This window comes from Trichomycterus rosablanca, chromosome 24, assembly GCF_030014385.1.
Source record: "Trichomycterus rosablanca isolate fTriRos1 chromosome 24, fTriRos1.hap1, whole genome shotgun sequence".
NCBI classification, from domain to species: domain Eukaryota; kingdom Metazoa; phylum Chordata; class Actinopteri; order Siluriformes; family Trichomycteridae; genus Trichomycterus; species Trichomycterus rosablanca.
The window spans coordinates 18811038-18838361 of NC_086011.1; the positions used below are offsets into that span (position 1 = coordinate 18811038).

A 27324-nucleotide genomic window follows, 5' to 3' on the forward strand; every position below is an offset into this window, starting at 1 on the left:
CAATAAAATAAAAGCTTATTTCTTTTCATTTCCGTTTCTTTTTTAAATAGTCCTAATGCACATCAAAAACACTAATTAATAATAATAATAGTAAATCATTGAATTAATTATAATCCTTAAAAACAAACAAAAAAGTGCACATTTCTATATTGTGCAAGATTTGATGATAAAAATGCATTATTAATTATTATTATTATTATTATGATTATTTGCACATATCCATGCGCGTCTCTTCAACCTCATCTTGCGCTTTTTAGGTTTTGGTTTCCGTTATTTTGTCCACCGCCGGTACGGATTTGGACTCGAGCATCTCGCAACTGGTACAGGGAGGCTGGCATTCAGTCACGTGATCTTCCTCCACCAGTGTGTGACTGCAGAAGTGAAGTGGTTCCTCTGGTAAAGGTTCGCATTACACCCTCTAAGTCAGAAAACCCAAGAGGACCAAAAAACTGCTTCATTTTTATTAATGCTGGTTGTGTGAGGAACATGGACAAGATCTTCAGAGATGATGACTTATTCCTGATGGACCTGGTCAGGATCTTCAGAGATGATGACCGATTCTTCATGGACCTTGTCAGGAACCTCAGAGCTGATGACTGGACCGATTCCTGATGGACTTGTTGATCGATTTCTGATGGACCTTGTCAGGATCCTCAGAGCTGATGACCGTATCCTGATGGACCTGCTCAGGATCTACAGAGGTGATGACTTATTCCTGATGGACTTGTTAGGATCTTCAGAGTTGATGACCGACTCCTGGTGGACATGGTCAAGATCTTTAGAGTTGATGACTTATATCTGATGGACCTGGTCAGGATCTTCAGTGCTGATGACTGGACCGACTCTTGATGGACCTTGTCAGGATCTAAAGAGCTGATGACCAATTCCTTATAGACTTGTTAGGATCTTGAGAGCTGATGACTGGACAGACTTCTGATGGACTTTCACGCGTTCATCTCCAGCCTCATGGAGCAGCTACACGCTCCTCTAGAGACATCTAGTGGTTTATTGTGGTAGTGAGTGAATAATATTAATAAATAAAGTTGAGAAGTTTGAAGTTTGTTTATAAAACTTTCTGCACCATTTAATTCTTCAGCTCAGCTGCTTAATTTTGATGCCAAGGATTAAAAAAAGAAACACAGATAATAAACTTAAAGATCTTAAATTTGTAAAAGAACTGTTGGAGAAATGTTTATAATAATTATTATTATTACTATTATTATAATTATTACTTAATATAATTATTCATGAGTTTTTATTAGTACCTTATCATTATTACTATTTATTATTATTATTATTATTATTATTACTGATAATTATTATTGTATTATCACTATATTACTATTATTATTATTATTTATTATTATTATTATAATTATTATTATTTTCTACCTGATTATTATTATTATCATTATTACTATTATTATTATTTTTATTTTTTTAATTATTATTATTATTATCTTTCCTGTAAATGTAAATAAAATGAATGAAAGATTTAAGGATTTAATCACATTTCTGATTTCTGTTCTCCAGCCTGGTTTTTGTCTGCATGCTGAGTGCTGGTGTAATTAAAAGCTCTTCAGTAGGACCGTGAGATGTTAGATGCTCTCAGACAGAAGAAGAATTTCACACCAGGAGCACAAACGTCTTTCTTTAGTTTCTCTTTATTTATTTTTGGAAACATTTTGCAGGTCCATTAATGTTCAGAATCACGTTACATGACATGATGCACCAGAGTGAAACTCTACCTCTGAACGGCAACCACACTGAAGAGAACGTCACGTTTCACAATGATACTGGACTCACACTCCACCCTAATCCACCTACTGCACTCACTCCACCCACTCTACCTAATCCACCCACTCCGCCTACTACACTCACTCCACCCACTCCACCTACTGCAGCTACACCTTACACTCAAAAGTACTGGGACACCCCGTCTGATCACTCAGTTCACGTGTTTCAGCCACAGCAGTTACTAACAGGTGTAATAAATCGATCATATCATGGGAATTACATGCCTCTAACTTTGCAGCAACAGTTTAGGGAAGGCTCTTTCCTGTTACAGCATCAAAGCAAGCAAATGGAATGAACCGGAACATCAACATCAGTGCCAGATGCTGCCATCTTTTGACTGTACAGGCACAAATTCCCATACACAGACACATTTCGGAGGCTTGTGGCTGTCGTTCTAGCTCACACAGACGTCACTCTATCTCAAGGTGTCCGAATACTTTTGACCGTACAGTGTTCACACACCTGTGAGTCAAACTGTGCACTTTCACTTCATTTTTTATTCCCAATTATAAGAGTGTGTGTGTGTGTGTGTGTGTAAGTAAGTGTGTGTGTTCACATGCCCACTTTAACATCTTTCAGCACAGTTTGTAACGATGGCGTTTATTAAAACGATGTTTTTTTATCCACTGATATATTTATATATTTTTTGTTTACACGATATGAAGGTTCTACACAGAGCAGATCGCTTATTTTTTACCGCCGCTTCAGTTTACGGCGGCCGCCGAGAGCCGGCCACGGGTACGACGCTTCATTTTATCTCCGATAATAACGATAATCATCAAGATAATAACGATAATCATCAAGATAACGATAATCATCAAGATTATAACGATAATCATTATCGTCTGTTTTATACACAGAAAGCACGGGAGGTTGGCAGCAGCGCCGGCGTGGAAGTGCACGAGACGGCCGTCCATCACACTCATATTTAAACGCTGTACAAAACCGTGTGGGTATTTACACTGAGTACTTCCTGTGTGTGTGTGTGTGTGTGTTTTCATGCATGCTTATCTCTTCGCGTTCTGCGTCTCGTGATCGGCGCTCCAGCTCACGCACCGCAGATCGGAAAACCGTCCTGTCGTTTCTCCCACAATCCGGAATCGTTTACCACCCTCGACCGAGCGCACTGGACGTGTTAGAGAAGGGAAGCGTGCATGACGAAGCCCAATCGAGGCGGACTGGAAGAAAATATGAATTCAGCTTCTACTTTTATAATCGAGCACTGCTGCTGCTGCTGCGATAGTGACCCCTACAGGCTGTTTGAGGCAGCGCCTGCAGAAGCGACTGAATTTTTGGGGTTTTATGTTCGTGTGGGCTAGTCTGGCTTCCGTCTCGCACGTTCATTTAAAATTCATTATGATGTTCAATTAATGAAATGAAAACAGTGAGGCATTTTAGCCACCGGATACGACAAATGGCTCAAACCTGAATGCGTGGAGCAGGGGGGTTGAGAACCACTGAAGGGTTCAATCCCAATATAATTAACCGCTCCCTATCAAGTGCACTTGGACTTACTGCCACTACGACCGCAGATGCCACGTGAAGTGTGTGAGCAGAGCGGACAACGTAAAATACGAAGGAACCTCCGTATAGGCTCACTGACGCCCCCTAGGGGGGTTGAGAACCGCTGCACTAGGGTTCAATCCCAATTAATTAACTGCTCCCGATCTCTAACTCACTGCCCAATTCCGACCGCATCCAGTGCACTAGGGTTCGATCCCAAATCCCGATGCCGCGTAAGGTGCGTGAGCAGAGCGGACAGCGCCGGGTTGCCAGATCACAGCAGAACGCACAGAGTTGACTATACACGAGCAGGCAAGATCGCAGAACCGTGCATGCTTCAAGCAACGAGATGTCGGACATCCGAGACAGACAGACCCTTTGGCAACGTATTCTCCCCCACCCCCCGAAGAAAAAAAACGAGGGGTGGTAATAAACATGCGAGTAAATAAAGTCATCAATAATTAATCATCATCATCATCATCATAAAAACAAGAGAGGATCGATACGGTCGGGTTCTGATCCGTGTCCGGGGGGGGACGGCGCGAGTTTGTGGCAATGATAATGGATGAATCATTGCATAGAGAATCTGAAATGTAAACTCAAAACACGCTTCCCGAGACACGTGTGTGTGTGTGTGTGTGTGTGGAACAGATTAAGGGGACTCCTTGTAGAAATCATTGTGCTCTAAGTAACGACATGCTATTGCTTCAAGAAATAAAAACAACCCTAAAAAAGAACAAAACCATCAAGAAACACACAAATCTGAACGGAATAGAAACGATCCGAAAAACGGACACACACAAAAAACACCCGTGAATATAAATCCATAAATAATCCATAAATAATCCATGAATAAATACACCGATGGTTTAGCTGATATATATCAGGTGTCTGTACAGTAGAATACAGCTGTGCAAAATCAAATCCAGACATCCTTACAAAATAAATAAATAAAAACGAGACAATGCTTGAGGTATGTGCAAAAATAAAAACGGATAAGGCTCTTGTTCGCGGCAGATCAGGCCGACAGACGCTAACGAACGCAGCACGTGGACGTCACAACAGATCTGGACGTTCTGGGATCGAGCGGCGATGGCGGGAGCTTAATAAAGTCCAAAACGAGTACGAGCACGAGCTCCGGAACGAGACGCGGCGAACACATGGTGCCAGGACGAACGTGGCGGGACAGGGGCGGGCGTGTACAGGGGACGAGCGTTTTTGTTTCCATGCCTTTGGAGCATTCAGCGCACACGGAACAAACACGTGAAGGAAAGGAAGAAGAAGAAGAACATTCAGAGAGGGTCAATCATCGCCATGCTGGAATGTGGAGACCGGAGCGTGTCTGTGGGGGGAGCCCGGCGTGGCTCCTCGGCTCCGGTTCGCAGGATCAGGACTGGAAAAACACGGCAGGACTGTTTCTGTTTATTCTCACGGTGGGTATACGTGTACTGTGTGAGCGTGGGAGGTTCAGGAGGACACCTGAGCGCAGGTACGCTGAGGAACGTCGAGGGTTTACTGAAGGGTTCCTTCTTTCAAATGTAACGACGCTGATGAACAAGAAAAAAGAATCTTAAGTGGAGTCACTGGACAGAAGTCTGTGTTCCATCTGACCTGGCATTCGCAGGATGGTCCGAGATAATCGTAGACGATCAGAGATGGTCCGAGATGGTCGTAGATGGTCAGAAATTGTTGGAGGTGGTTGGATATGGTCAGAGATGATTAGAGATTATTAGAGGTGGTTAAATATCAGAAATGGTCGTAGACTCTTGAAGATAGAGATGGTTGTAGATGGTCAAATATGGTCAGAGATGGTGGGAGATGGTCAGAAATGGTCGTAGACAATCATGGTCAGAGATAGTCATAGGTGGTCAGAGATGGCCACAGACAGTCAAGAGATGGTCGTAGATGATCAGTGATAGCCGTAGATGGTCAGACATGGTTAGAGACGGTCAGAGATGGTCATAGATGGTTGGAGATGGTCAGAGATTATCGTAAATGGTTGTAGGTTGCCAGAGACAGTAGTAGATGGTCAGAGATGGTCATTAGCTGATCAAATATGGTCACAGATGGTCGTAGATGATCAGAGATGGTCGGAGACGGTCAGAGATGCTGCTGATATGATCTGCTTTTGTTTTGCTGGCTGGATGCTTCACCTGCAGATGAGAAGAGCAAAAGATCAGTAGGAATCCACCACGATGATTTCTCCTAATCATCACACCCAGGTTTTAAAATACTGCAATAGATCATAACTCAACAATTATTTTTGTACCTTAAATGTAAATAATTACATTAAAATGAGAGAATTAAAGTATTTCTTGGACGCTGAAGCTTGGTGAGATGGTGAGCTCTTGTTGTGGTTATGAAATGTGCATTACACCTGATGAACACTAGAGGGCAGGAGGGTAGAATCAATCACCAAGTAGCGCATACATGAAAAAAAAACCGAAGAACGGAACACTGACGTTTCATTTATACACCTACTGGAATCAGAAACGTTTATTACATTAAGATTAACCGTGTTATACTGGTCGGGGTCGCGTTAGTGCAGACACCACCTGGGCAAACTGGGCACAAGGCAGGAATACACGCTAGACGCCATTGTAGGGCACCACACCCATTTCACCTCACTCACTCCCACCTATAAGCACCTTAGATCTGCCAATCCAACTTCTGCATGTTTTAGAGGTAAAAGAAACCCGAACTAACTAAAAGAACAGGGGAGAACCTGCCAAACTCTTCACAAATAGAAACTTTGGGGAGCTGTACCCACAATACATGCTTAACAACCATGTTGACTTTAAGTAAGATGAAACAGATTGCGGTTACTTTTGTTTATAGGCAAACAATCGGTCAGGGCTGCTGTGGGTCCAGTACCACCAGCCCACTGCAGTGTAACACACTCACACGTTCACTCGCCCAGAAGAAACGCGGAGGAGAAGACACGGGGGAAAACATTCAAAACTCATCACTGTATGTGATATGTGATAAGGCTGTATGTGATAAGAACAGGATTGAAACCAGGTCCTCAGATCCGTCTTGCTGTGCAGCACTCACTCTAAACCCCCACAATATATCAGGATCATCCTTCTAAGATCACACATTCATCCGTCACCACCAGAGAGCATCGAATCTCCATCTCTGACCAGCACGCCCGCCACGGCTGGATTGGTGGGTAATCCGGGGACGGAGGCGGATTGGTGGCAGCCGTAAAGCCTCTGAGCCTTTTTTATCCGTCGATCTGCTCTCACAATCCTCACACACACACACACCAAAACATCAGGACCATGCGCCTAATAATGCGGTCAAAACAGCTCTGATCCACCGATACGTGGACCCCACCAGACCTCAGAAGGAGACCTGAGGGATCTGGTACCAGGACGTCACCAGCAGCTCCTTTATGTTGGAAGGTGGAACGTCCTACAGTCCATCCTTCGACTTTTTACCCTTGGAACCTCCTGCTGAGCCCTGAACCTGAACCCCGGGTGGGGTCCTGGGTGCAGCAGTGGCCCTCAGAGCTCGAGCTTTAGTGGTCCAGTCTCAGAGGTCATAAGAACCTGGACAGACGAGAAGGTCGAGGCGAATTCTCCTCAGTACTGCTGCTGCACAAATGCGACCTCTGCTGTTTGGGTGTGGCGCCTGCGCTGGTGGTGGATCATTCAAGGAGGGTATAAGTGTGACTCTTCGTAACATTGCGACATTGCACCAAGGTTTTGGACCCTGTTTAGAGTTTAAAAGTCTGGGGGCGTCGCTGTGCTCGTTTTCAGCACTGACTCTTCTCGGCTGGTCCTGCAGTCCAGCAAAACAAGCAAGCAGCTCAATAAGAGCATCAGATGATCAGAACTCACCTGTACTCAGGTGTCCTCCATCCTCAGACTCGTGTGTAAGAATTCAGAAACAGTTTTATACAGTTTTTCCAGTCTCAAGCCTCCAGTCAGCTGCCGAAACTCTACAGAGCATCGAAATACAAAATAACAGAGTTAAAAAATGGGTTAGGGGTGTGATTTAGGGGTGTGATTTAGGGTCACGTGATGATACATACCTCCCCCCAGCTAGCAGCTCACCAAAACGATGTAAACTTCTTGCCGATGGCCGACACGGCTGTGAGAGGAAACAGAACTCGCTTTATTAATTCTGCTTTATTTAAATCAGTTTATTTATCATGTATGATGATCTACACGTGTGCAGTACAGTGAGGGCTCCTCTTACCGTCTCCCAGTTTTCCCGCTTGCTCGGCGGCGCCCCCCGGCAGGATCTTGCTGAAAACATTGTCGCTGTCAGTGGGTTGCTGAGTGGGCTGAGCGGCGCTGCCGATCCCGCCCGGCCTTGGGGCTGCTTTCGACCCTGTAGAGAGGGGGGGGGCAGACACCCCAAATCTTATTACCATACAGAGATAGATACAAACTGAACAAGTGAAGTCTAAGTGTGTGTGTGTGTGTGTGTGTGTGTGTGTATAGAATGTGTGTACAGCATGTGTGTATCGCATGTATAGTGTGTGTGTATAGCATGTGTGTACAGTGTGTGTATAGCATCTGTGTGTATAGGGTGTGTACAGCATGTGTATATAGTATGTATAGAGTGTATAGCATGTGTATAGTGTGTGTATAGTGTGTGTGAATAGCATGTATAGTGTGTGTAGCATGTAGTGTGTGTGTATAGCATGTGTGTATGGCATGTGTGTATAGTGTGTGTGTGTGTATAGTGTGTGTGTACAGCATGTGTATATAGTGTGTATAGAGTGTATAGCGTGTGTGTACAGCATGTGTGTATAGCGTGTGGGTATAGTGTTTGTGTATAGCATGTGTGTCATGTACAGTGTGTGTATAGCATGTGTGTGTCATGTACAGTGTGTTTGTATATAGTGTGTGTGTACGGTGTGTGTATATAGTGTGTGTGTATGTGTGTGTATAGTGTGTGTGTATATAGTGTGTGTGTACAGTGTGTGTGTAGCATGTGCAGCAGGACTCAGCAGAACGTGGGACTCGGACGTGTCGAGACTCCGGAGAGCCGCCGAGTTCGATTATTTTATCTCCAAACATTCTGCAACCTGAAGCTCATCTTCATCCTTCATGAATTATTCAGGAGGGTGTCAGTGGTTCCTGGCCCGGGTTCCTCCATATTTCATGCTCATCCAATCAATGAGTACGGATATTAGGGGGCAACTGTGTGTGTGTGTGTGTGTGTGTGTGTGTGTGTGAGTACTACAGCACTTGAAGACTGAAGATGGATGAGCTTCGTTGCTACTTTTAGTCTCCACGTCCTGCTCAGCGGCTGTAACAGCTTTCACTTTCCAGGTGACGCTTATGAAACACTTTAGAGTGTGTCTGTTGGAATTTGTGCCCATTTATTTAAAACCATGTGCCCATGTGTTTATAGACCATGTTTTGTGTGTGTGGGGAGGAAGCCTTCCACAAACTGTTGCCACAACATTAGAGGCATACGTATATATTTATTACAGTGTTATACACCCTTTGTTTGTGGCTGAATGGGTGTGGCTAAAGGGGTGTGGCCGAAACACCTGGTATCCAAATACTGCATACGTTACATCCACTGAACAGTGCAGGCCAATAGAAAAGTCACAGTAAAACCACATTATGTGCATGTGCATTTCTTCGTCAATTTAGTCATCTCCAATTCCCCCTTTGCAGTTTCCTATATGAGAGACACAAGGGGACCTCCTCTAACCCCCTTTTTAACACCATACACGGAGAGCTTGCCAGGAACTCAACCCAAATACCCCACCACTGTTTGGGTACCCAGCCTGGTTGATAGTACCGCTCGATATTCCAACTCCAGAGACCTCCTGAGATGATGCTGAACAAACCGAGCAGTGTGGGTCAGTTAGTTCTACTCACCGATGCCAGTGGCCGCGGTGCTGGGACCTTTAACAGTCTGGGGCGCGGCTTTAGATCCGATGGCCACCGCGGGAGTCGGTGCAGGAGGAGCCGGGTCGGGTCTGGTCTGGCTTACCTGTTCAAAAAGGAAGGTGATCATAATCAAACTTCAACCATCAGCACTGGATTAGCATGTAGGCTGTGGTGATAGACTTGGTCTCCACTTACAGGGGCGGCGGTCGGCTGAACTCCAGGAGCCTGCTGTTGGCCGGATGTGGGTCCCGCGCCTGGCTTAGCTTGTTGCTGAAGGGCTCCAGGTCCAGTACCAGTAGCTGCACCTGTGGGCTGAACCCCACCTGCAGTAGTTGTTGGTGGCTGCTGATTGGGTGACATTTGTTGCTGGGTGCGAGACTGTTGGCTGGTCTGCAGGCCCTGCTGCCCACTATCAGGCTGCTGAGATCCAGGCTGCTTGCCAGGTGTTGGCTGAGCTGCAGGCCTTTGCTGTCCTTGCTGAGATGGTTGCTGTTGTCCTCCAGGACCTTGCTGCTGCTGCTGCTGCTGTTGGTGTTGTTTTGACCCAGGTGACTCCTGCCTCCTAGAAGAGCCAGACTGCCTTTGTCCTCGCTGACCACTGGAGCTGTGATGGTGTCCGGATGCAGGGTCGCGGGAGTAGTCTCCAGAGTCCCTGTAGCCTGAATGTGAAGAGCGGGGATCCGAGGATCTTTTGTGAGACGAAGAGGAAGTGCTGCGGCCCTCTGAGCGACCCGACGGGTCCCTGGGATGTGATCGCGAGGAACGGGAGGATCTGGGATCTTCAGAAGAATGCCGGGACGACGAGTGGCGTCCCGAGCTGCCGCCGTGATGCCGGTGCTCTCGGGATGAGGTCGAGGAGGACTGGCGCTGGTGGCCGTAGTCATCCTGAGGCCACAGGTCTTCCTCGGGTGGTTCGTCATAGTCGTGGTAGGTGTGCTTGACTTGGCCTCGCTTACCTGAAGACGAGTGGCCTCCACTGCCATGGTGTCTGGAGCGGTCCGAACTGGCCTCCCGGGGTTTCTCGAACCAGTCTGTCTCCTCCTGTCCTAAATGATAGGCTTTTTGAGGAACCAAGACAAAAGGTCAACAATCAGTTCCTACCGTAAGTGCCAAGGATGGAGAAACTGAGAGAGTGAAGACAGAAGCCATGCAAGAGTTCGGAAAAAGCACACAACTTTCCTCATGGATCAGAACCAATAAAAAAGAAGCAAGCAGATAAGAAATGAAGAACATAGGACATCACATGCACTTGACATTGAGAAATAACATGCATTATAGAGGCATTATGGTTGTTATGGGTTTTAAACATGCACACCCATGCAACTCTCAAGAAATACTCCTGCCATGCAGTCTCTTGATCGGTGGCATGCACTTATAGGCGGGCGTGAATCAGCACCAGTTACCTTCACTGTCCGAAACAGCACAGTGCATATCATCTACTAGGTACGGGTCATCAGGCTTGTAGGCGTGGCTCTTGGGCATGTCCCTAATGTGATGATCCTGTACGTCGGGAAGGGAATGGCTGGAGCCGTACTGGTTCCTCACGTCGTGTGGCTCCGAGACGCACCCCACGCCCACCGGCTTTCCGACCGGGCTCAGCGGACTCTCCTCCTCAGAGTTCTGAGTGCGCATGGCGGAGCGTCCGGTGCGCCCATGTGTGCCGCCCTGGGATCGCTCCATGGCATCCCTCTCGTAAGACTTGCTTCTGTAGCCTCCCGAATCTCTGGAAGAAATCTTATCCATGCCATAGCCCGTGGACCTTGACCTTCCTGAGCTGTACACCCGATCCTCATCGTCCAGCCCATCTCTCGAGCCGTAGTACTTCTGCTGGTCGTACACGTTCTTTTTCACCCCTGTCCTGGAACCCACAGTGCAGCTCCCGCCTGTTGACGAGTTCATAGCGTAGGAGGCCATGTCCGATTCTACGTCTCGTGCCTCTTCGATGGGGGAGAACTTGGAGACCTTGTGCTCCATGCCCTGCTTTCTGTGTTTGCTGCGTTTGCAGGAGACGGCGGCCGGTGCCAGGTTTTTAGACGAATGCTTCTGGCTGCTGCTGCTGCGAGATGAATGCTTGTAGTCATCGTAGTAATAGGAGGAGCCGCCGCTTACAGTTGTGTTAGGGTGACCGTGACTGTCCACGGCACCCTGCTGGTGGTAACCGGTGGTATTTCCAGCTCTTCCATATGGATCCTGAGATCCGTCTCCGTAACCCATTCCCCGTGGTCCATTCTCATTTCCATATCCTGTCCTCGATGCATCAGAAGATACCAGGTTCTCCTTGGTCAGCTCACTTATATCATCTATCATGACATAGTTTCTAGGGATGTTTTGTTCTAGGTTTGTGGTGTAAGGACCCTCAGTGCCAAACCCAGATGTAGGACTTGGCACGCGGTCCATCATTGTCTGGTCAGGGGTACGATATGGCCCGTAAGCGTTGGTCAAAGGTGAGGAATAGGCACCACTGAAGCCAGTTTCTTGAGCCGAGGTGGCTACCGAGACTGTAGGATTAGTGATCACCTCATAGTTGGTTGGCATCTTCTGTTCAAGATCAGCCAGAGATGTATGCCGTGGCAGCGAATGACCTGAAAGCATATCAGCTTGAGGCTGGTAGGACATATTCTGGCTTGGATATGGTAAGGTCTGCCCAGACAAATGACCTGTAGGAGCCTGAAAGCTCTGGTGACTATGCTGAAGGCCAAGTTCAGATTGATATGAGTGGGCATAACTATGACCTTGGAAGCTTCCTGGAGGCTGGTAGGCTGATGGTTGAGGAGGATGGGGCTGAAAGGTTCCTGGCTGAGGCTGTGATGGGACTGGATACTGTCCCGTCTGGAATCCAATCTGCTGATAGGCCACAGTTGGTGGTTGTGTTGGAGCAGGCTGGTTCTGTGAATAGGGGTACGGGACATAAGAGGAAGTTGGGGGGTACTGCGAGGTCATATTTGGCTCAGAGGTAAATTGGCTAAGTGGTGCCGTGCCAGGTCGTGACAACAGTCCGTTCCTATCGTAGGTCCCCGTGGCTACTCCAGAGAGTCCGAGATTGTTTAGTTCACTGTCCGACATGTAGTCGCGTGCATCTCCTATACGCAAGTATGCCAACTCTCTCCTCTCTCGCTCCTTCACCATGGTCTCCTTGCGGTGAGTTATGCCCAGTTCCAAACAGCGGAGCTTGGCGTCAATTTCTTTCTCCTCCTCCTCCAGTTCTGCCTGCTGCTTGCGCAACTTGGAAGACTCTTGTTCGACAGCCTTCAGCTCGCTCAGAAGACCTGCCTTCGTAACACCCTGTCCCGTGCGGGGTAGCACTCTCTGGGGCATGCCGGGGGAGCTGTACATGTGGGTCATCGCGGGGGTTACGATAGGGAGAGGCGTCTCATCCGGAGGGGGGCTGGGAAGGGTACGCTTGACCTTTCTCATCATGGCGTTCTGCTGCTGCAGAGATGGAAAACAGGAGAATAAGAGAACAGGATCAACGACCTCAACAGCAATTTAAAATCACAACCGTAGATAAGGACACTTGGATATTAGAGATACACTCGTGTCCCAACTTTACCCTCTAGCCTCTAAATAAGGCTGCACTGGCAAAGTGGGTGGGGGATTTATGGGGCACCATTTCAGAAAGGGTCATCGTGTGTTGATTAGACAAGGATCTCCATCAAGTGTACATTCATCTATGTTTTAGTTTAAGAATAAAGCTATATTCAACTAACGATACACTATATGGCCAAAAGTATTGGGACACCCTGTTTAAAGAGACACCCTGTTTTTGTAATGGAACATCAAACAAGCTCATGGTCAGGTGTCCAAATACTTTTGTTTACTTTTCCATTTATTGTAGATACAAAATCATTGTAGTTCAATAAAACCGTAAGCAATCTATCGGAGTTCAAACCTCTTTGCAGTGCTTACCTGACTGTTAACAGTGGTCTGATTCTGGTAGATGGAGAACCTGGTCTTGGATGGGTCCTCTGAAGTTGGGCTGAGGGGTTTGGGATCTGACATGGACCTCTGGACGCTCTTTATCGGCCTTGGGATCGTCTGGTGCCGTTTGGTGGCCTCGGTGGTGAGAGCTTTTTGCTGGGGTGTTACGTGGGCCTTGTTGAGCTTCTCGCTGGAGGTAAAGGTGGTCTCCAGCATGCGGTGAGGTGAGAGAGGAGACACGGGCGAGTACAGCACCTGTGGGGATTTGGGTTGGCGGTTGTCGTTCTGTTGAGCGTGCAGCCCGATGTCTAGCGGATCTGGTTTTCTTCTTTCGAACTTGGTTGAAGAGGTGCCGATGACCTGTAAACTGGTGGAGTAAGGGCTGACGGTCGTGGGAACACTGAGCTGAGGAGCAACCACCACCTGAGACTGGGCTTCTGGGTCAGTCTGGCAGGCTAAGCTCTCACCCTTCTTTGTTCTTTCTGGTGCAGAGATGTAGTGGAGCAGCTCCACCTTCGATGTTTCCGCCATGGTTATGTGGATGGCTGGTGAGAGTCTACCAAGCTGATCTTGTTCAGTTTGACACGAGGAATCACTGGTGGTCTGGATGGCCACACTGGAGACCTTAAAAGCCTCGCTTTTTGTGTCCGCACCCGATTCTGAGTGTTTGGAGTATCGTGAGCGCCGGCGTCTGACCGTCTGGTTGTCCCACTCTCCCTGGTCCTCCTCGTCAGTCTGTACGCTGCAGTCTGCAATGCGCCTGGTCCTCCTGCGTCGTGCCATGAAGCGATCCTCTGTGTCTTCGTCGTCAGTCTGGACACTGCTGTCTGCGATCCTCTTTACAGGTTCCTCCTCAGCTCCGTTTCTCAAGCGAGGCATCGAGTTCTGCTTCTTCATGGCTCGGCTACTCCCTTGATCTTCAGTGTTCCTCAGGGACATTTCAGATGCGGAGCTGGGTAAAGGCCTGGTAGACACCAGTGCTTGAACCACCTGCCCATCCACACAAGGCAGGAACTTTAAGCTCTGGCCATCTTGAGGGATAACTCTACCAGTTTGATCACAGATTATGGAGATTGCTCCTGGAGCACCACCAACCACCATTCCATTCATGGCACCTTGAGCCGTGGTCGCTGCTGCCGCCGCTTCTGCTGCCACCACCGATGCGGCTGCTTCGACGGCTACTGTCTTTTGCCTCCTCTGCTCTTCCAGTTGCTGCTGAAGTTGCTGCTGTAGGGCCTGAATTTGGTCCAGCTGCATCTTCTGCTGGGCGAGCTGCTCTCTCTGTATCACCAGTTGTGTTTCCTTTTCGCTCTGCTGCTGCTGAAGAACATGTTGCTTGATGCTTTGCAGCTCTTGTATCTCATGCTGTACAAGGAGTTGTTCCTTCTCCCTGTGCCTCTGTAGCTCTAGGCGGTCCCTCTCCAGCTCCTCTTGCAGACGCAGCTGACGAAGCTTCTCCAACTCTATGCGCTCCCGTTCCATTTGCAGGAGCTTCTCCTGCTGTTGTCGTAAATGCTCCTCCTCTTTCTCCTTTTCTTGATCTGTAGATGTGGTGCTGACTGCTGCATCTCCCAAAGATCTAGCAGCTGTGGTTGGCTGTGATTGTGGCACTGAGAAAGGGGAGATCGGTGTCTGAGAGAGTGACAGACCCTGGGTCAGGGACAAATCTTGACCTTTGGTCAATATCTGAGGCTGAGTTTGTAGTTGCATCGCCTGTGGAGGATGTGTGTGAGTGGGATGGAGGGTACCGTCAGCTGAGATATGACTTTGAGACAGTTGCTGGTTAAAAATAGCTGGTTGAGCTCCTGGTGCGCCCTGCAAGTCTGTAATAGTCTGAGCAGGTGGCAATACAGAAGTAGTTGCACTCGGACCAGGTGCTGTGGGTTTGCCAAGGTACACAGGGGTTTCTTGAGACGTACTTGTGGGTGGCATACTTCCCGAGATAGATTCCACAGTAGATGCTGGGAAGCAATTTGGAGTGGGATATCTGTAAGGTCCTTGTGCAAAGAGAGGCATTCTGGGGGTCACGTGTGGCAATCTACTAAGGCTAGCAAGTGGAACAGGCGTCACACTGCTTGAAGAATAAGGTCTGTATACTCCTCCTAGCATGGAGTTCAATACAGGGGCGGGCTGCGTCGTAATCGGCAAGGTGGAGGCTATGGGGGTATTGATGGTAGAGTATATCATGCCATCTGCAGTTCTCATGACCGGTGGATATAAGGCCCGCAGGCTGGCCTGTCTAGCATTGATTAGATTTGTAAGTGCTTGACCATGTGCAGTAGGTCTTCCATCTGTGCCATACAGCAAATTCGCTCTGATAGAAGCCAAACTCTGTTGCAGACCAAGCCTTCCTGCCGGGCCTCCTCTTCCAGCGCCGTACTGAAGCAGATCAGGGCTGTTAGCATAGCGATTTCCGAACTGATCCATTGAGTTCAGAGCAGCACACATTCTGCTAATCTCTCTGGCAGTGGTGGCGCTATACTGCGCAAGATTCGATTCTTGAAAGCCACCCATGTCACGAGAGGAATAGCCGACGTCCCCGCTGATATTGGACATTGAGCCATATCTACGCAGAGGTAAAGGTGGAGTGGAACCATCTCCCTGGTGTCGCAGATCGGTATAGGATCCATATTGGGCACCCATTCCGAGATAACCTGCCTCGTACACTTGCTTCATGGAACTCAGATCCACTGCTAGGTCCCCAGGATCTGCCTTTTGGTAGAACTGATTCCCAGATTCTGAAAGGTTCGTGTCCGACATCGAAGGCGGAAGCCGGCCAAGTGGAGGCACGCTGAAAGGTTTATGTTCCTCTGATGTTCCCTGCATATTTTCGGACAAACTCTGTTGATGCGGGGCTTGGGTGGGCTCAGGAATAGCCGTCTTAGCTCTTTGACCGAAGGGACCCGAACAGCTACCAGCAAAAGGCAACTTGTAGACGACATCACAGCAGGCCACTTGGTTTTCTGGCTTGACCTGTCCAGTGAGATCAAGAACTTCTGGTGCTGGAGGCGGCTCTTCCTTTTTAAGTATCTGGGTAACCGTGGCTCCCTGTGATGAGCTACTCTCATCTAGTTGTACCATCATTGCATGTGGAATTCCTGTAGAAAGGTTTACTACCGTGGGTTTATTCTTAAGTTCCAGAGCTACCCCACCATATATGTCATGGCCGAGAGTGGGGGTAGGAGATACAGAGCTTGTTAAGGACTGTGGGGGAAGAGGTGAAACAGCTGTCTGTGTGTTTCCACCACTGGTTTGGCTCACCACCAGGTCTTTCTTCAGCAATATTGGTTGCACTTGGTTTGCCAGGTTGTACCGAGCAAAGGAGGTCGCGTTTTGTTGGTGCTGTTGAAGCTGCTGCTCAAGGAGCTTCTGCTGTACCTGAAGCTTCTGCTGTTGCTTTTGAAGCTGCTGCTGTTGGATGCCCAAATCTTCCAGACACGCATCGATTTTCGGAATCGTCGGGTCGGTTATTGGCGTCCTCGCCTGAGTGAGACACACCGCCGACCCTACACCCTGACCCAAGTCGACTCGGTTTTGCAGTGGATCTCCATACACTGTTGGGTGTTTTGGCTGTGATATGAACATCGATGCAGCCACAGTAACGCTGACCGTCGTCGGTGTGGACACCGTGACATGAGGTTGTGCCTGTGCGTTTAGGTTGATGATTAGAGGTTGGACTGCTGTATGGCGACTTGGGGGCTGGTCTGCATCGATCAAGTACCTTCGTGTATCTGACGCCAGAGATGTCAGATCCATACCTTGGTCTGTCATGATGATTGGAGCAGGTTTCATTGCTCTTAGATCGACCACATTACCGCTTTGGGTCATCGTCTCCTGTTCGACTACCCTGGAGGTTCCTGGGACGGTTGATATTTTACAATATGATATGTTTTTACTAGGCGATGGTCTATGGCTTTGTGGACTTGTTTCAGGTGGTTGTGCTCTCTGAGAGCTGAATGGAGACTTCTGTGGGGATGTAGGAGAGGACAAAGGGGATGTGGAGGAATTTACAGTTATTGGTTTAGTGGACTGGCTAGTGGTGTCTGATCCGAGTGTGATGACCATGACTGGGCCGTCTTGGGACGATTGCTGTCTAGCAAGTCGTGGAGCTCCAGATCTATGAGGAATGTGAGAGCCTTGACTAGCTGATTTTGGACCTTGTGCATGACCAGGACTTTGTGTAGAAGAAGTAGAAGAGTTTGTAGAAGTACCGGAACTCTTGAGAAAAGAGAAAGTGGTTTCAGTTGCGTCAGGTGCCTGGCCAGATCTTCCGTGTGACTGTCCCGGTGCAGACTGCCTTGCTTGTGACTGAGACTGTGATGGTTTGGAGGGCTGTGTGGTCATCCTGGCGTCGTGAACCCCAGGTGCCCCCCTAGCACTAGTGCCACTTTCTGAAAATGAGACAGGTGCTGAAACCTGTGTAGGGCTTGTGCCTGGACTCAGAGATGTTGACCCTGCATTTAAGTGTTGATTACTGACCCCGTGCTGGCCTGGTCTTCGAGGTTGTCCCTGTTGTTTTTGCATCATCTCTGCTTTCCTCATCATTTCCTCGTAAACCTCCTCTGCGCTCTTTAATGATTTTTGTGGAGCAGGTAATGAAGTACCAGAAGTTTTCTCTGTGGGCGAGTACAGAGACATAAACGTCGGAAGGTTGTACTCACTGCCAGACTTGTACAGCTTTGAGCCAACTTCAAATCCTTCTGCTTCTGAATCCACCGTGGGGGAATATTCCGAGCAGGACGAGCGGTGGAGCTCTTCCATTTCGGCTGCCTGTCGAAGCTCCTCGGTAGGTGAAGCGTCTTCGATTGGCGACAGGTTGCTGGGGGGAGTCTTGGACCTCTCTCTGCGCCTCTGTGCCCTCAGTTCCTCCTTGTCCCTTTTAGTTTTCCTGGCTGTGCTGCGAATTCTCTGCTGTTCCAAGTCCCTCATCTTTTCCTGCTCCCGTAAAAGCTCCTCCTCTTCCCTCAGTTCGTCTTCTTCAGACGAGTCCTCAATTGTTGGCAAAAGTGGTCCGTGCGATCTATGCCTCGCTTTCCTCTGCTGCTTGACCTCCTCAAGCCTTTGCCTTCTGCTGGGACTACTGTCACTGTCCTCCTCCAGTGAGGACACAGACGTAGGAGACGTGCCAGAAGTATAACTAGGTGTGGTTGCAGGCAGGGTTGAGGAGTACTCCCCTCTCGACTTCTCCTCGGGTGATCCAGTCAGGCTCTCCATCTCAAGCTCAGGTTCTCTCAGGTCATGTTCCGCACTTAGTTCCAAGTCCCGATTGTAGCTGTTAGTGTTGTTTAGTTCTATAGTCTTAAACCGCCTTAGTCCTCCTTGTGAAACCATGTCATCACCGTCACTGGACTTGTACGTACCATCGCTGCTTTTGGTGTCCTCTTCGAAGCTGTTTGATTGCTGAGTAAGGCGTTTCCGTTCTTTTCCCAGATCGCCACTGTGTTTATTGCTCTTTTTTATTTTGACATGCCCATCGGTCGCCACGAGCTCCTCCTCGTCCGCGCTCATCTCCAAAATCTGTCTCCTCATGAACTCCTCGTCCGTCGGCTCCTTCTGCGTCAGCTTCTTCTTGCTGGGTAATGGAGAAAGGCCACTTTCGCTGCTGTCCTCCACGTAGTCGTGGCGTAGCTTACAGCTCAGGTCGTCTGATACCTCCCCGTCCGAATCGAACTGGTCCTGTGATATGGTCAGGGACTGGGGTCTTTGCTTATCGGCCTCCGGGTCCGTCTGCGACTGCAACAGGGGTCGCATGGAGCTCTCCAGTTTGGTTATTTCGGAGGGGCTCGGGGGACCACGCTGGTTGGACAATCCACCCTCGTTGAGTTTGATTCCCTCCTCTTGGATGAGGCCTGTGATCTCGCTCTGGGAGCTGGATATGCCATCAGATGAGTACCCGGTATCGCTCAGACTCTGGGTGCTGGACTTGTTGGAATCCTGTGAAATAAATAAATACGTACATTTAAAACACACATTAATAGTACTTTCATGTCTTCACTGAACACACGACTAATCATTTACAGTCCACCATTATGATACTGGGATATACTGGGATATACTGGGATATACTCCCTGGTGACCTCTGGACAAAAGGTCCAGGACAAAAGTTAAAACCAGATCTGTTTACTGGACACTTGAGAATCAGAGGGTTTAAATCTCAGCGGTGCTGTCGGAAGGGGGTGGTGGCCAAAACAGCCCAGCCATTGGGAGGAGCGCTTGTCAGTGCGCTCTCAATGCCGGTCCCAAGCTCAGACAGAATTAGGAGGGTTGCGCCAAGAAGGGCGTCCGGCGTAACAACTGTGCTGAGTCTGGTATGAGGACCAGATCTGTGGTGGTGACGCCTAATCACAGGAGCAGCCGTTATTTCTGCAGATTAGTGCTGCTCACCCTGGGTTCTTTATTACTTGGTGTGGCATGTTATTATGGATTGGTGAAGGTTTAATAATGGGTGCTTTTTGGAGGACGGGGCACCTCCATACCTTAGAACTGTAAATGAATCTGTGTTCAATAAAGACATAAAATAAAGGCGCTTGATTGTACGTGATTATGATTTTTAAAAATGATGAATAATTAATGGTTCACAACCACTTTAACTTTCAAACTGTGACGTCATAAAAATCTGAAGAGCATGCGATGAAACTCGGCATGCAAGACCTGTGAAGGAGGTGAGATAACGATCATGCCTTCCGTTTATCTTCTCGTCTGGTGAAGATGGTTTGGGTGGAACCTTGTTAACTAATTAGCATGAATGGATGAATTATGGCTTAAATGCTGATTGTGACGATATAATTCTGATTAAAATAATAAAACAATAATAATAACGTGATGATGAGATTTTTTAAGAGTCGATCAGAGTCGACTGCGGATGGAACACAAACGTGACGGCGACGTGGGCGCGTCCGGTCACTCACGTCATGATATTTGGATTTCTCACTACTTCTCCTCTGGTCTTTCGCGTCCTGCACTGCTTTTTTGCTGGGCGCTTTCACCTCCGCCTCTTTTTCAGTTTTGGGCGCTTTCTTGCTAACGCCTTGCTCTTGCTTACGGGTCTCGGTCTTGCTTTTGCTCGCAGCTTGGGTAGGGGCGGTCTTGGCAGGTGACGCCTTGCTCTGTGGCGCGCCCTGTCTGCCGGAAGGCTGAGGACCACTTACTTGGGCGGCGCAGGGCGTTTTTTGGGCCGGAGGGCCGGCGTGCCTCACACCCGCCTGCTGACCGGGAGCTTTCTGCTGAGCCGGTTGTAGCTTGGCCGAGGATGGAGCCGGAGCCCGAGGAGACGTCGCCGGCTGAGGAGCGGGAGGAGTTTCCTCCCCGAGGTTTCCCGACATGGCTCTGTGAGTCTGGCACGTCAAGCAGAGCCATTCCTTCTTCTAAAAAACACAAATAATAACAACAACACATCAGGAGACGAAGAGCAGCTCAGGGTTTTAAGAAGGCAGCGATAAAACACCAACAATAATCGGTCGATTAGTTTCTTTCACTCGTCAGGCGCTTAAAACAAAGTAAATCTGGAACATGTTGACTGAATATTGCGGAATTAAAAAGTCATTTTCAACTTTTTTCTAGTGATTAAAGTTTAATGAGCGCGCCTGAAGATATAACGGTCTGGAGCAGAATGAGTCAAACCCACTGAACGCTCATTTAATCCTGGAATCGACAGTCACCATGTGGAACTAGTCGAGTAAAAAAACACCAGAAATTCTAACAGATCGTTCAGCTTTTACTTCCAACATCTTAATCCACGGGTGTTAGTCTGTTAGGTCGGTGTGGATGGAGGTCAGATCTAGCGGGTTTAATTCTGTCATATCAGGGATGAAGTTGGTTGATGCGCTCTGTGCAGGTTCTGAGCTTAAGGGATTGTTTTGATGTAGCCACGCCCCAATTTTTGTATTTTAGTCCGATCCTAGACTACCGCTCTGTCAGGACTGTTCTCCATCAGAAACCTCCAGCTAGGAATAAAGGAAGGAATGTGCAGCGCCGTGGCAGGATAACCTGTAAGAGTGGATTGGCACCCAGCGACAGCGGGGCTGGTAATGGTCCACAGGAAGCACCAAGAGTGCCAATCACTCCACTTACCACTTACCATATAGAAGCACTTTGTAGTTCTACAATTACTGACTGTAGTCCATCTAGTCCCCCACAGGACCACCACAGAGCAGGTATTATTTAGGTGGTGGATCATTCTCAGCACTGCAGTGACACTGACATGGTGGTGGTGTGTTAGTGTGTGTTGTGCTGGTATGAGTGGATCAGACACAGCAGCGCTGCTGGAGTTTTTAAACACCTCACTGTCACTGCTGGACTGAATCGTCCACCAACCAAAAACATCCACCCAACAGCGCCCCGTGGGCAGCGTCCTGTGACCACTGATGAAGGTCTAAAAGATGACCGACTCAAACAGCAGCAATAGATGAGCGATCGTCTCTGACTTTACATCTACAAGGTGGACCGACTAGGTAGGAGTGTCTAATAGAGTGGACAGTGAGTGGACACAGAGTTTAAAAACTCCAGCAGCGCTGCTGTGTCTGATCATGGCTAAGTTAGCTGAAAAGTTAGCTAGCCACACACAGCTAACCTTGACGTCTTTACGTTATATTTGTTAGAAAACTCACATAGTGTCTTAACTTAGCGACGAGGAACACCCGCCGTAGATTTGGTCCCTTCCACCCCCAAATGTTGAACTCGTGGCTACAGCCGGGGTTCAAACCCCTTTTAATCCCTGACAGGATGAATAAAGAAATCTTATTATTATCATATAAAAATCCCTCTCAGGAGAAGGAACCAAAAGGAACGCGGCTAAAAGAACCAACATAAACAGACCGAATAACCAGACAACGGCCGGCTGCTGTTTGAAGAAGGCTGGGGGCGCGGCTCTGGACGTAATCCACGCCGAGGCCGAGGGAGGCTTTAGCGCGCCAGCCAGATGCCTCCTGATTGTTTTCCTATTTTTTTTTTATATCCCCCGAGTGCGGCGCTCAGGATCTAAAAATAAACAGGCGCAGGTTTTTTCCTGCCGCTCCCGAACACGTTTCATAAACGAGCGTCTGAGCCGCTTCGCTTTTTTATGATGTGGAGAAACAGAAGGAAATCGTGAGACAAACGTGGGCTTCTGAACAAGCACCGGGACTCAGGAACTGATACTGATGCATTTATGATCCATAAGGACTGAAAAAAACTACTCAACCTCATCTAAACGTCTTTCACTGACATCCAAGTCCAGTAGACAAACCAGAAGAATCGGTCTGATTGGTTATTGTGGTGGTAGGAACTTCATTCTAATTGGGTACAGTCTGGATCTGGAAACCCTTGTCTCGAGGGTCAATCCGGAGCAGCCAGTGCACCCGATTCAAACCCAGAGCCCGTTTACCTACAACTACTAATTAATTAATTAATGCATAAATGAATTGATAAATAAATAAATAAATGAATTATTAATAAATTAATAAATAAATAAATGAATTGATAAATGAATGACTGATGGTGCTGTGCTGTGTTCAGGTGTTGTGACAGATGCTCATTAATCCAATTAAAATAAACGAAGTCCTTTTATTTAAAACTTTCCGTCAAGTTTCTGATTGGCTGATGAAGTGTAACTTAGGCTCCGCCCTCTCCGACCCAGAAACCCGCGTCGCTCACAATTAGGACTCGTTACACAATCTGATCAATCTAATCAGAGGAGATAACGGTCATCGATTTATATCGACTGTACGGTGAGTCAATACCCCCCCCCCCCACCTTCACCAACACACACTGGTACAAACCCTGCATGAACAGTCACAGGAGCGAGGGGAGTGGAACAGATGGTGCTGCTCATCCTGCTGAGTTTCAGATCCACGTCCACAAAAAAATTATAGTTTTATACGTAAACGAACAGACAGACGAACTCGTTTAACATGAAACACGACGGTTTAACTACAGAACTGTTAGTTTAAATAAACTAAAACGTTTTTGGAAGCGTGTCAGGAAAGGCTCACGTCTGAGGTTCCTATTCATCTCAAACTTGTTCAGTGAGGAACTTAAATGCCTTTTTCTGAGTTGACTGATGGGTAAAAGGGGGTAAAAGGAGGTCTGGGTGTGGGTGTTGGGTCTGATCTCATTACGGAAAGATCACTTATATAACGAGCAGTGCTCACCGCGGGGGGGACACGCCCGGTCAGATATGGGGCAGTTAAAGGTTGGACTCCAGGAGGAGGCCGGTGAGTTACCTGCACACATGGCCTGACGCGCGAGGTACACCGGCGTGGTCGATACGCTAACGAGCGCCGCTATCGATGGACCTTCGCTCTGGATGGACGCCAGCAAGGTGCTTCCACACGGCGGTTACACAAACACAGTCCATCACTCGCGGTGAGAAGCGCTGATACACCTGTCAGGTACATACAGTGTTCTAAAGTATTGGAACGCCCCTTTAAATTAATGAATTCATGTCACTGATCTCAGTGTCAATTCTGAGTGTCTTCTGTCCCATTTAGTCCTTTTTCCTGGTCCCAATTTGACCTTTTTCTTTGTCCAATTTTGTCCTTTTTCTTTGTCCAATTTTGTCCTTTTCTGGTCCAATTTTGTCCTTTTTTTACTGGCCCATTTTGTCCCTTTTTCTGGTCCCATTTGGTCCTTTTTATTGTTTAATTTAGTCCCTTTTCTGGTCCCATTTTGTCCTTTTTTTACTGGCCCATTTGGTCCTTTTTCTTTGTCCAATTTTGTCCTTTTTATTGTTTAATTTAGTCCCTTTTCTGGTCCCATTTTGTTCCTTTTCTTTGTCTAATTTTGTCCTTTTTCCTGGTCTGATTTTATCCTTTTTTTGTCCAATTTTGTCATTTTTTCATGGTCCCATTATAATTTTTTTTGCTGGTCCTATTTTCACCCTTTCTATCGTTCCGGTCAGCCGTGTCTCTCCGTTATCTCTCGTCCCACCTGTCGCTCGTCTCCATTCACTCCCTGTCTCTTTATCACGCGTCCTTTGTGTTCGGACTCTTGACGTTTATCGGCTCTGTTGTTCCACTTTATTTACCTGACGTCAGAGGGGCGCAGGAACGACCTCTATCAGACCTCTATCGCCATGACCCGCCTGGGTGGGGGTGTTTGGGGGGGTTTGGGGGGGGGGGGGGGGGGGGTTTCGGGCTCTTTTAATGAGCGCTGACATTTCTGTCTCAGCGTGAGGACCCGGGTTCAATGAGCACGCCAGCGTGGGAGAGAGGTGCATGCTGGGATAGTAGTGGCGGCCGTGCCAGGACGCGTGTGTGTGTGGACGTCAGAGCGCCTGTGAGGACGAGTGTGAGGACGCGAGTGAGGACGCGAGTGTGTCCACGTCAGGATTTAGAGAGTTTTGATCTGAGGAAGGGAGTCGGAACCGTCGATGCGCCGGCGGCTGTAAAACGCTGGAACAGCTGACGAGGAACCCGGAGAACCGGAACAGCGAAGATATTAATCAGGGGCTGATAAAAAACAAAGGAGTGATACAAACAAGAGGCGCTAACGGTTCCCCTTGGTAAAATTTTCACGTCTTGTTGTCATGCTCCTGTTCCACGCCGTTACACCCCCCCCCCCCTTGTTTTTGGGGAGGGGTGCAGGGATGCAGGGGTGCAGGGATGCATGGGTGGGAGGCGTGAGGAGACAGACCCTGATTAAACCAGATCTGTGAACGTTATTCTGTCATTAATCTGCATCGTTCATTCATTCATGGTCTGTTTTACCGCTGTTTTATCCTGTACAGGGTTGCAGTGGGTCAGATTCACTGGGCAAACACACATGACCAAAAGTATTCGGACGCCTGACCATCAGCTTGTTGGACATTGGCCTTTATCCAAAGTGGCTTTCACTACTGTGATAGTATACAGTCTGAACAAGAGGGGGTTAAGGGCCTTGCTCAAGGGCCCGACAGCAGCAGCCTGGCAGTAGTGGGGCTTAAACCAGCAACCTTCTGATTACTAGTCCAGTACCTTAACCACCTTAACTTATTCAGGCTCTAATATAATAGACCGACTTCTGTGTGATCTTTACAGCTAGAACTGAGAAGCTTCTCACAAGACTGTGGGAATATGTCTGGGTGCTGATTGATCAGTCGGTGTTCCGGTTCATCCCAGAGCTGTTGAGTGGAGCTGAGCTCAGGGCTCTGTGCAGCTCGCTCATACTGGAACTGGACAGGACCTTCCCTAAACTGTTGCTGCAAAGTCTGATGCACATTATTACTGTTATATCACTGATTCATTATACAAGCCTGAGCACATGTGGTGCCAACCTGGTGTGTAAGTGGCAGGTGTGTGTGTGTGTGTGTGTGTGTGTATATGTGTGTGTGAGTGTGTGTGTGTGTGTGTGTGTGTGTGTATATGTGTGTGTGAGTGTGTGTGTGTGTATATGTGTGTGAGTGTGTGTGTGTGTGTGTGTGTGAGTGTGTGTGTGTGAGTGTGTGTGTGTGTGAGTGTGTGTGTGTGTGTGTGAGTGTGTGTGTGTGAGTGTGTGTGTGTGTGTGTATATGTGTGTGTGTGTGTATAAGTGTGTGTGTGTGTGTGTGTGTTGCGTGCTGTTGCAGTGAGCCAGGAGGTATCTGAGTTAATCCTGGAAGACCTCTCAATGGGGCCACGTGGTGCCACGCTGAGGATACACACACACACACACACACACACACACACACACACACACACACACACTGCCCGCTGCGATGAGCTGGCACAGGATTAGTGACGGAGAGGAAATGAAGGATCACCAGAAAGAGAAAAGGCCTGACACACACACACACACGGACTGAGGAATCGACTCCAGCAATGGAGAGTTAAGGGCCTTGCTCAGGGGTCCGACAGTGGCGACCTGGCAATAATGGGGCTTAACCCAACAACCTTCTGATGACCAGTCCAGTACCTTACCCGCGGAGCTCCTGCTGCCCTGTAGAGAACATACACATCTGAATCGGCGCATCATTACGGTCCCCGTATTCGATCCTCTACACCGGATGCCCTTCCTGGCGCAACCCCCCCTTATTTTATCCTGCGCCCCCTACTGGCAGGGCTGTTTGGCACAGCCTAGGTTCCCGTGATATACAACCCTGCCGAACACAGCAGGAAGGACCTGGGTTTGGATCCCCGGGCGGGCAGTCAGGGTCCTATTTTGTGTGGAGTTTTGCATGTTCTCCCTGTGTTTAAGTGTGTGTCTGGGGTGTTTCCTACCTTTCACCCAATGACTCTGACCCACTGTGACCTTGACCAGGATAAAGTGGTGGCAAAACAGACAAAGAATGACACACAGAGGCACAAAGTCCCACAGACACACTAAAAAATCTGGTGGAAAGCCCGTCCAGACGTGTGGAGGCTGTTATAGCTGCAAGTGCTTTTGTAATGACCTCTGTGTGAACAACAGGCGCTATTCTGAGGAGTACGTCTGTGGGGATTTGTGCCCCTTCTTTCAAAATAACTTTTGTATGGCCGGGCAAGTGTTCCCTGCGACCCTGACCAGCGTAAAGCTGGTAAAAACGGCAACGATCAGAGCGGCAACACTTGAGTCTCTGGATCCGAATTCAGACCCTGCTCATGCGCTCCGGGTTCAATCCCAACACACACACACACACACACACACACACACTGAAGTGTCCGTTCTGATCTGATGGGTGTAATTCCAGGACGGTTTTATGGCTGTTATCTGCAGGTCAGACGACGCCTCAGCGTTTCCTCGCCGGCGGATCTTTAGTTTCATTCTGAGGCGACTGAATCACGACGGAGGAGATTTGGGACGTCAGAGTGGGAGGAAAATTACACACGGGGCGACAGGCGGGGCGACAGCAGCCCTCAATACAAGAGCCATCCGAAAAAACGTGGCCTACTGTCATGCTAACCACAGAGAGAACGCCGATAATAAATACAATAAATAAATAAATAAATACAATACAGAAATAAATTAATACTATAAATAAATACAATAAATAAACACAATGATAAATAAATAAATAAATAAATAAATACTATAAATACGATAATTAAATAAATAAAGAAATCAAATCCACTATTTTATTCTGTTTTTGTTTCTTTTCTTCACTAGGACTGATGAGCTGAGTCTCGTTTAAACCCTTCGTTAGCATTTCTGATTCATGGCGTTTTTGGCTCCTGCTGGTAAAACCGTCGCATCAATCAGCGGGACTCGAGCCGGCCGGCGAGGGGTCGGCGGCGGAGGCGAACAGGAAATGATGTGGTCAGAGTAGCTGATGTGAGGCCGGCGCAGATTAAGAGACTCATCGATTTCCTCTGGGAGCATTAAACTGATGAAT

The 27324-nt window shown here is 48.2% G+C and overlaps 1 protein-coding gene across 4 annotated transcripts in view; it reads right to left on the minus strand.

The window, feature by feature from the left end:
• Nucleotides 1-1648: 1648 nt before the first annotated feature.
• Nucleotides 1649-27324, minus strand: part of bsnb (bassoon (presynaptic cytomatrix protein) b) — a 49082-nt gene continuing 23406 nt past the window's right edge. The window contains exons 4-12 of one of the 4 annotated variants that reach the window (XM_062986778.1): nt 20231-20446; nt 13071-19016; nt 10568-12593; nt 9360-10222; nt 9153-9267; nt 7507-7641; nt 7340-7398; nt 7146-7246; nt 1649-5453 (exon numbers count right to left, since the gene is read on the minus strand). In XM_062986778.1, coding sequence (XP_062842848.1) covers nt 7358-7398; nt 7507-7641; nt 9153-9267; nt 9360-10222; nt 10568-12593; nt 13071-19016; nt 20231-20446 — 9342 coding nt within the window. In that variant the 3' untranslated portion in view covers nt 1649-5453; nt 7146-7246; nt 7340-7357. Of the gene's footprint in view, nt 5454-7145; nt 7247-7339; nt 7399-7506; nt 7642-9152; nt 9268-9359; nt 10223-10567; nt 12594-13070; nt 19017-19990; nt 20447-27324 lie in introns of all 4 variants that reach the window. The other 3 variants (XM_062986776.1, XM_062986777.1, XM_062986775.1) reach the window with 3 other exon arrangements.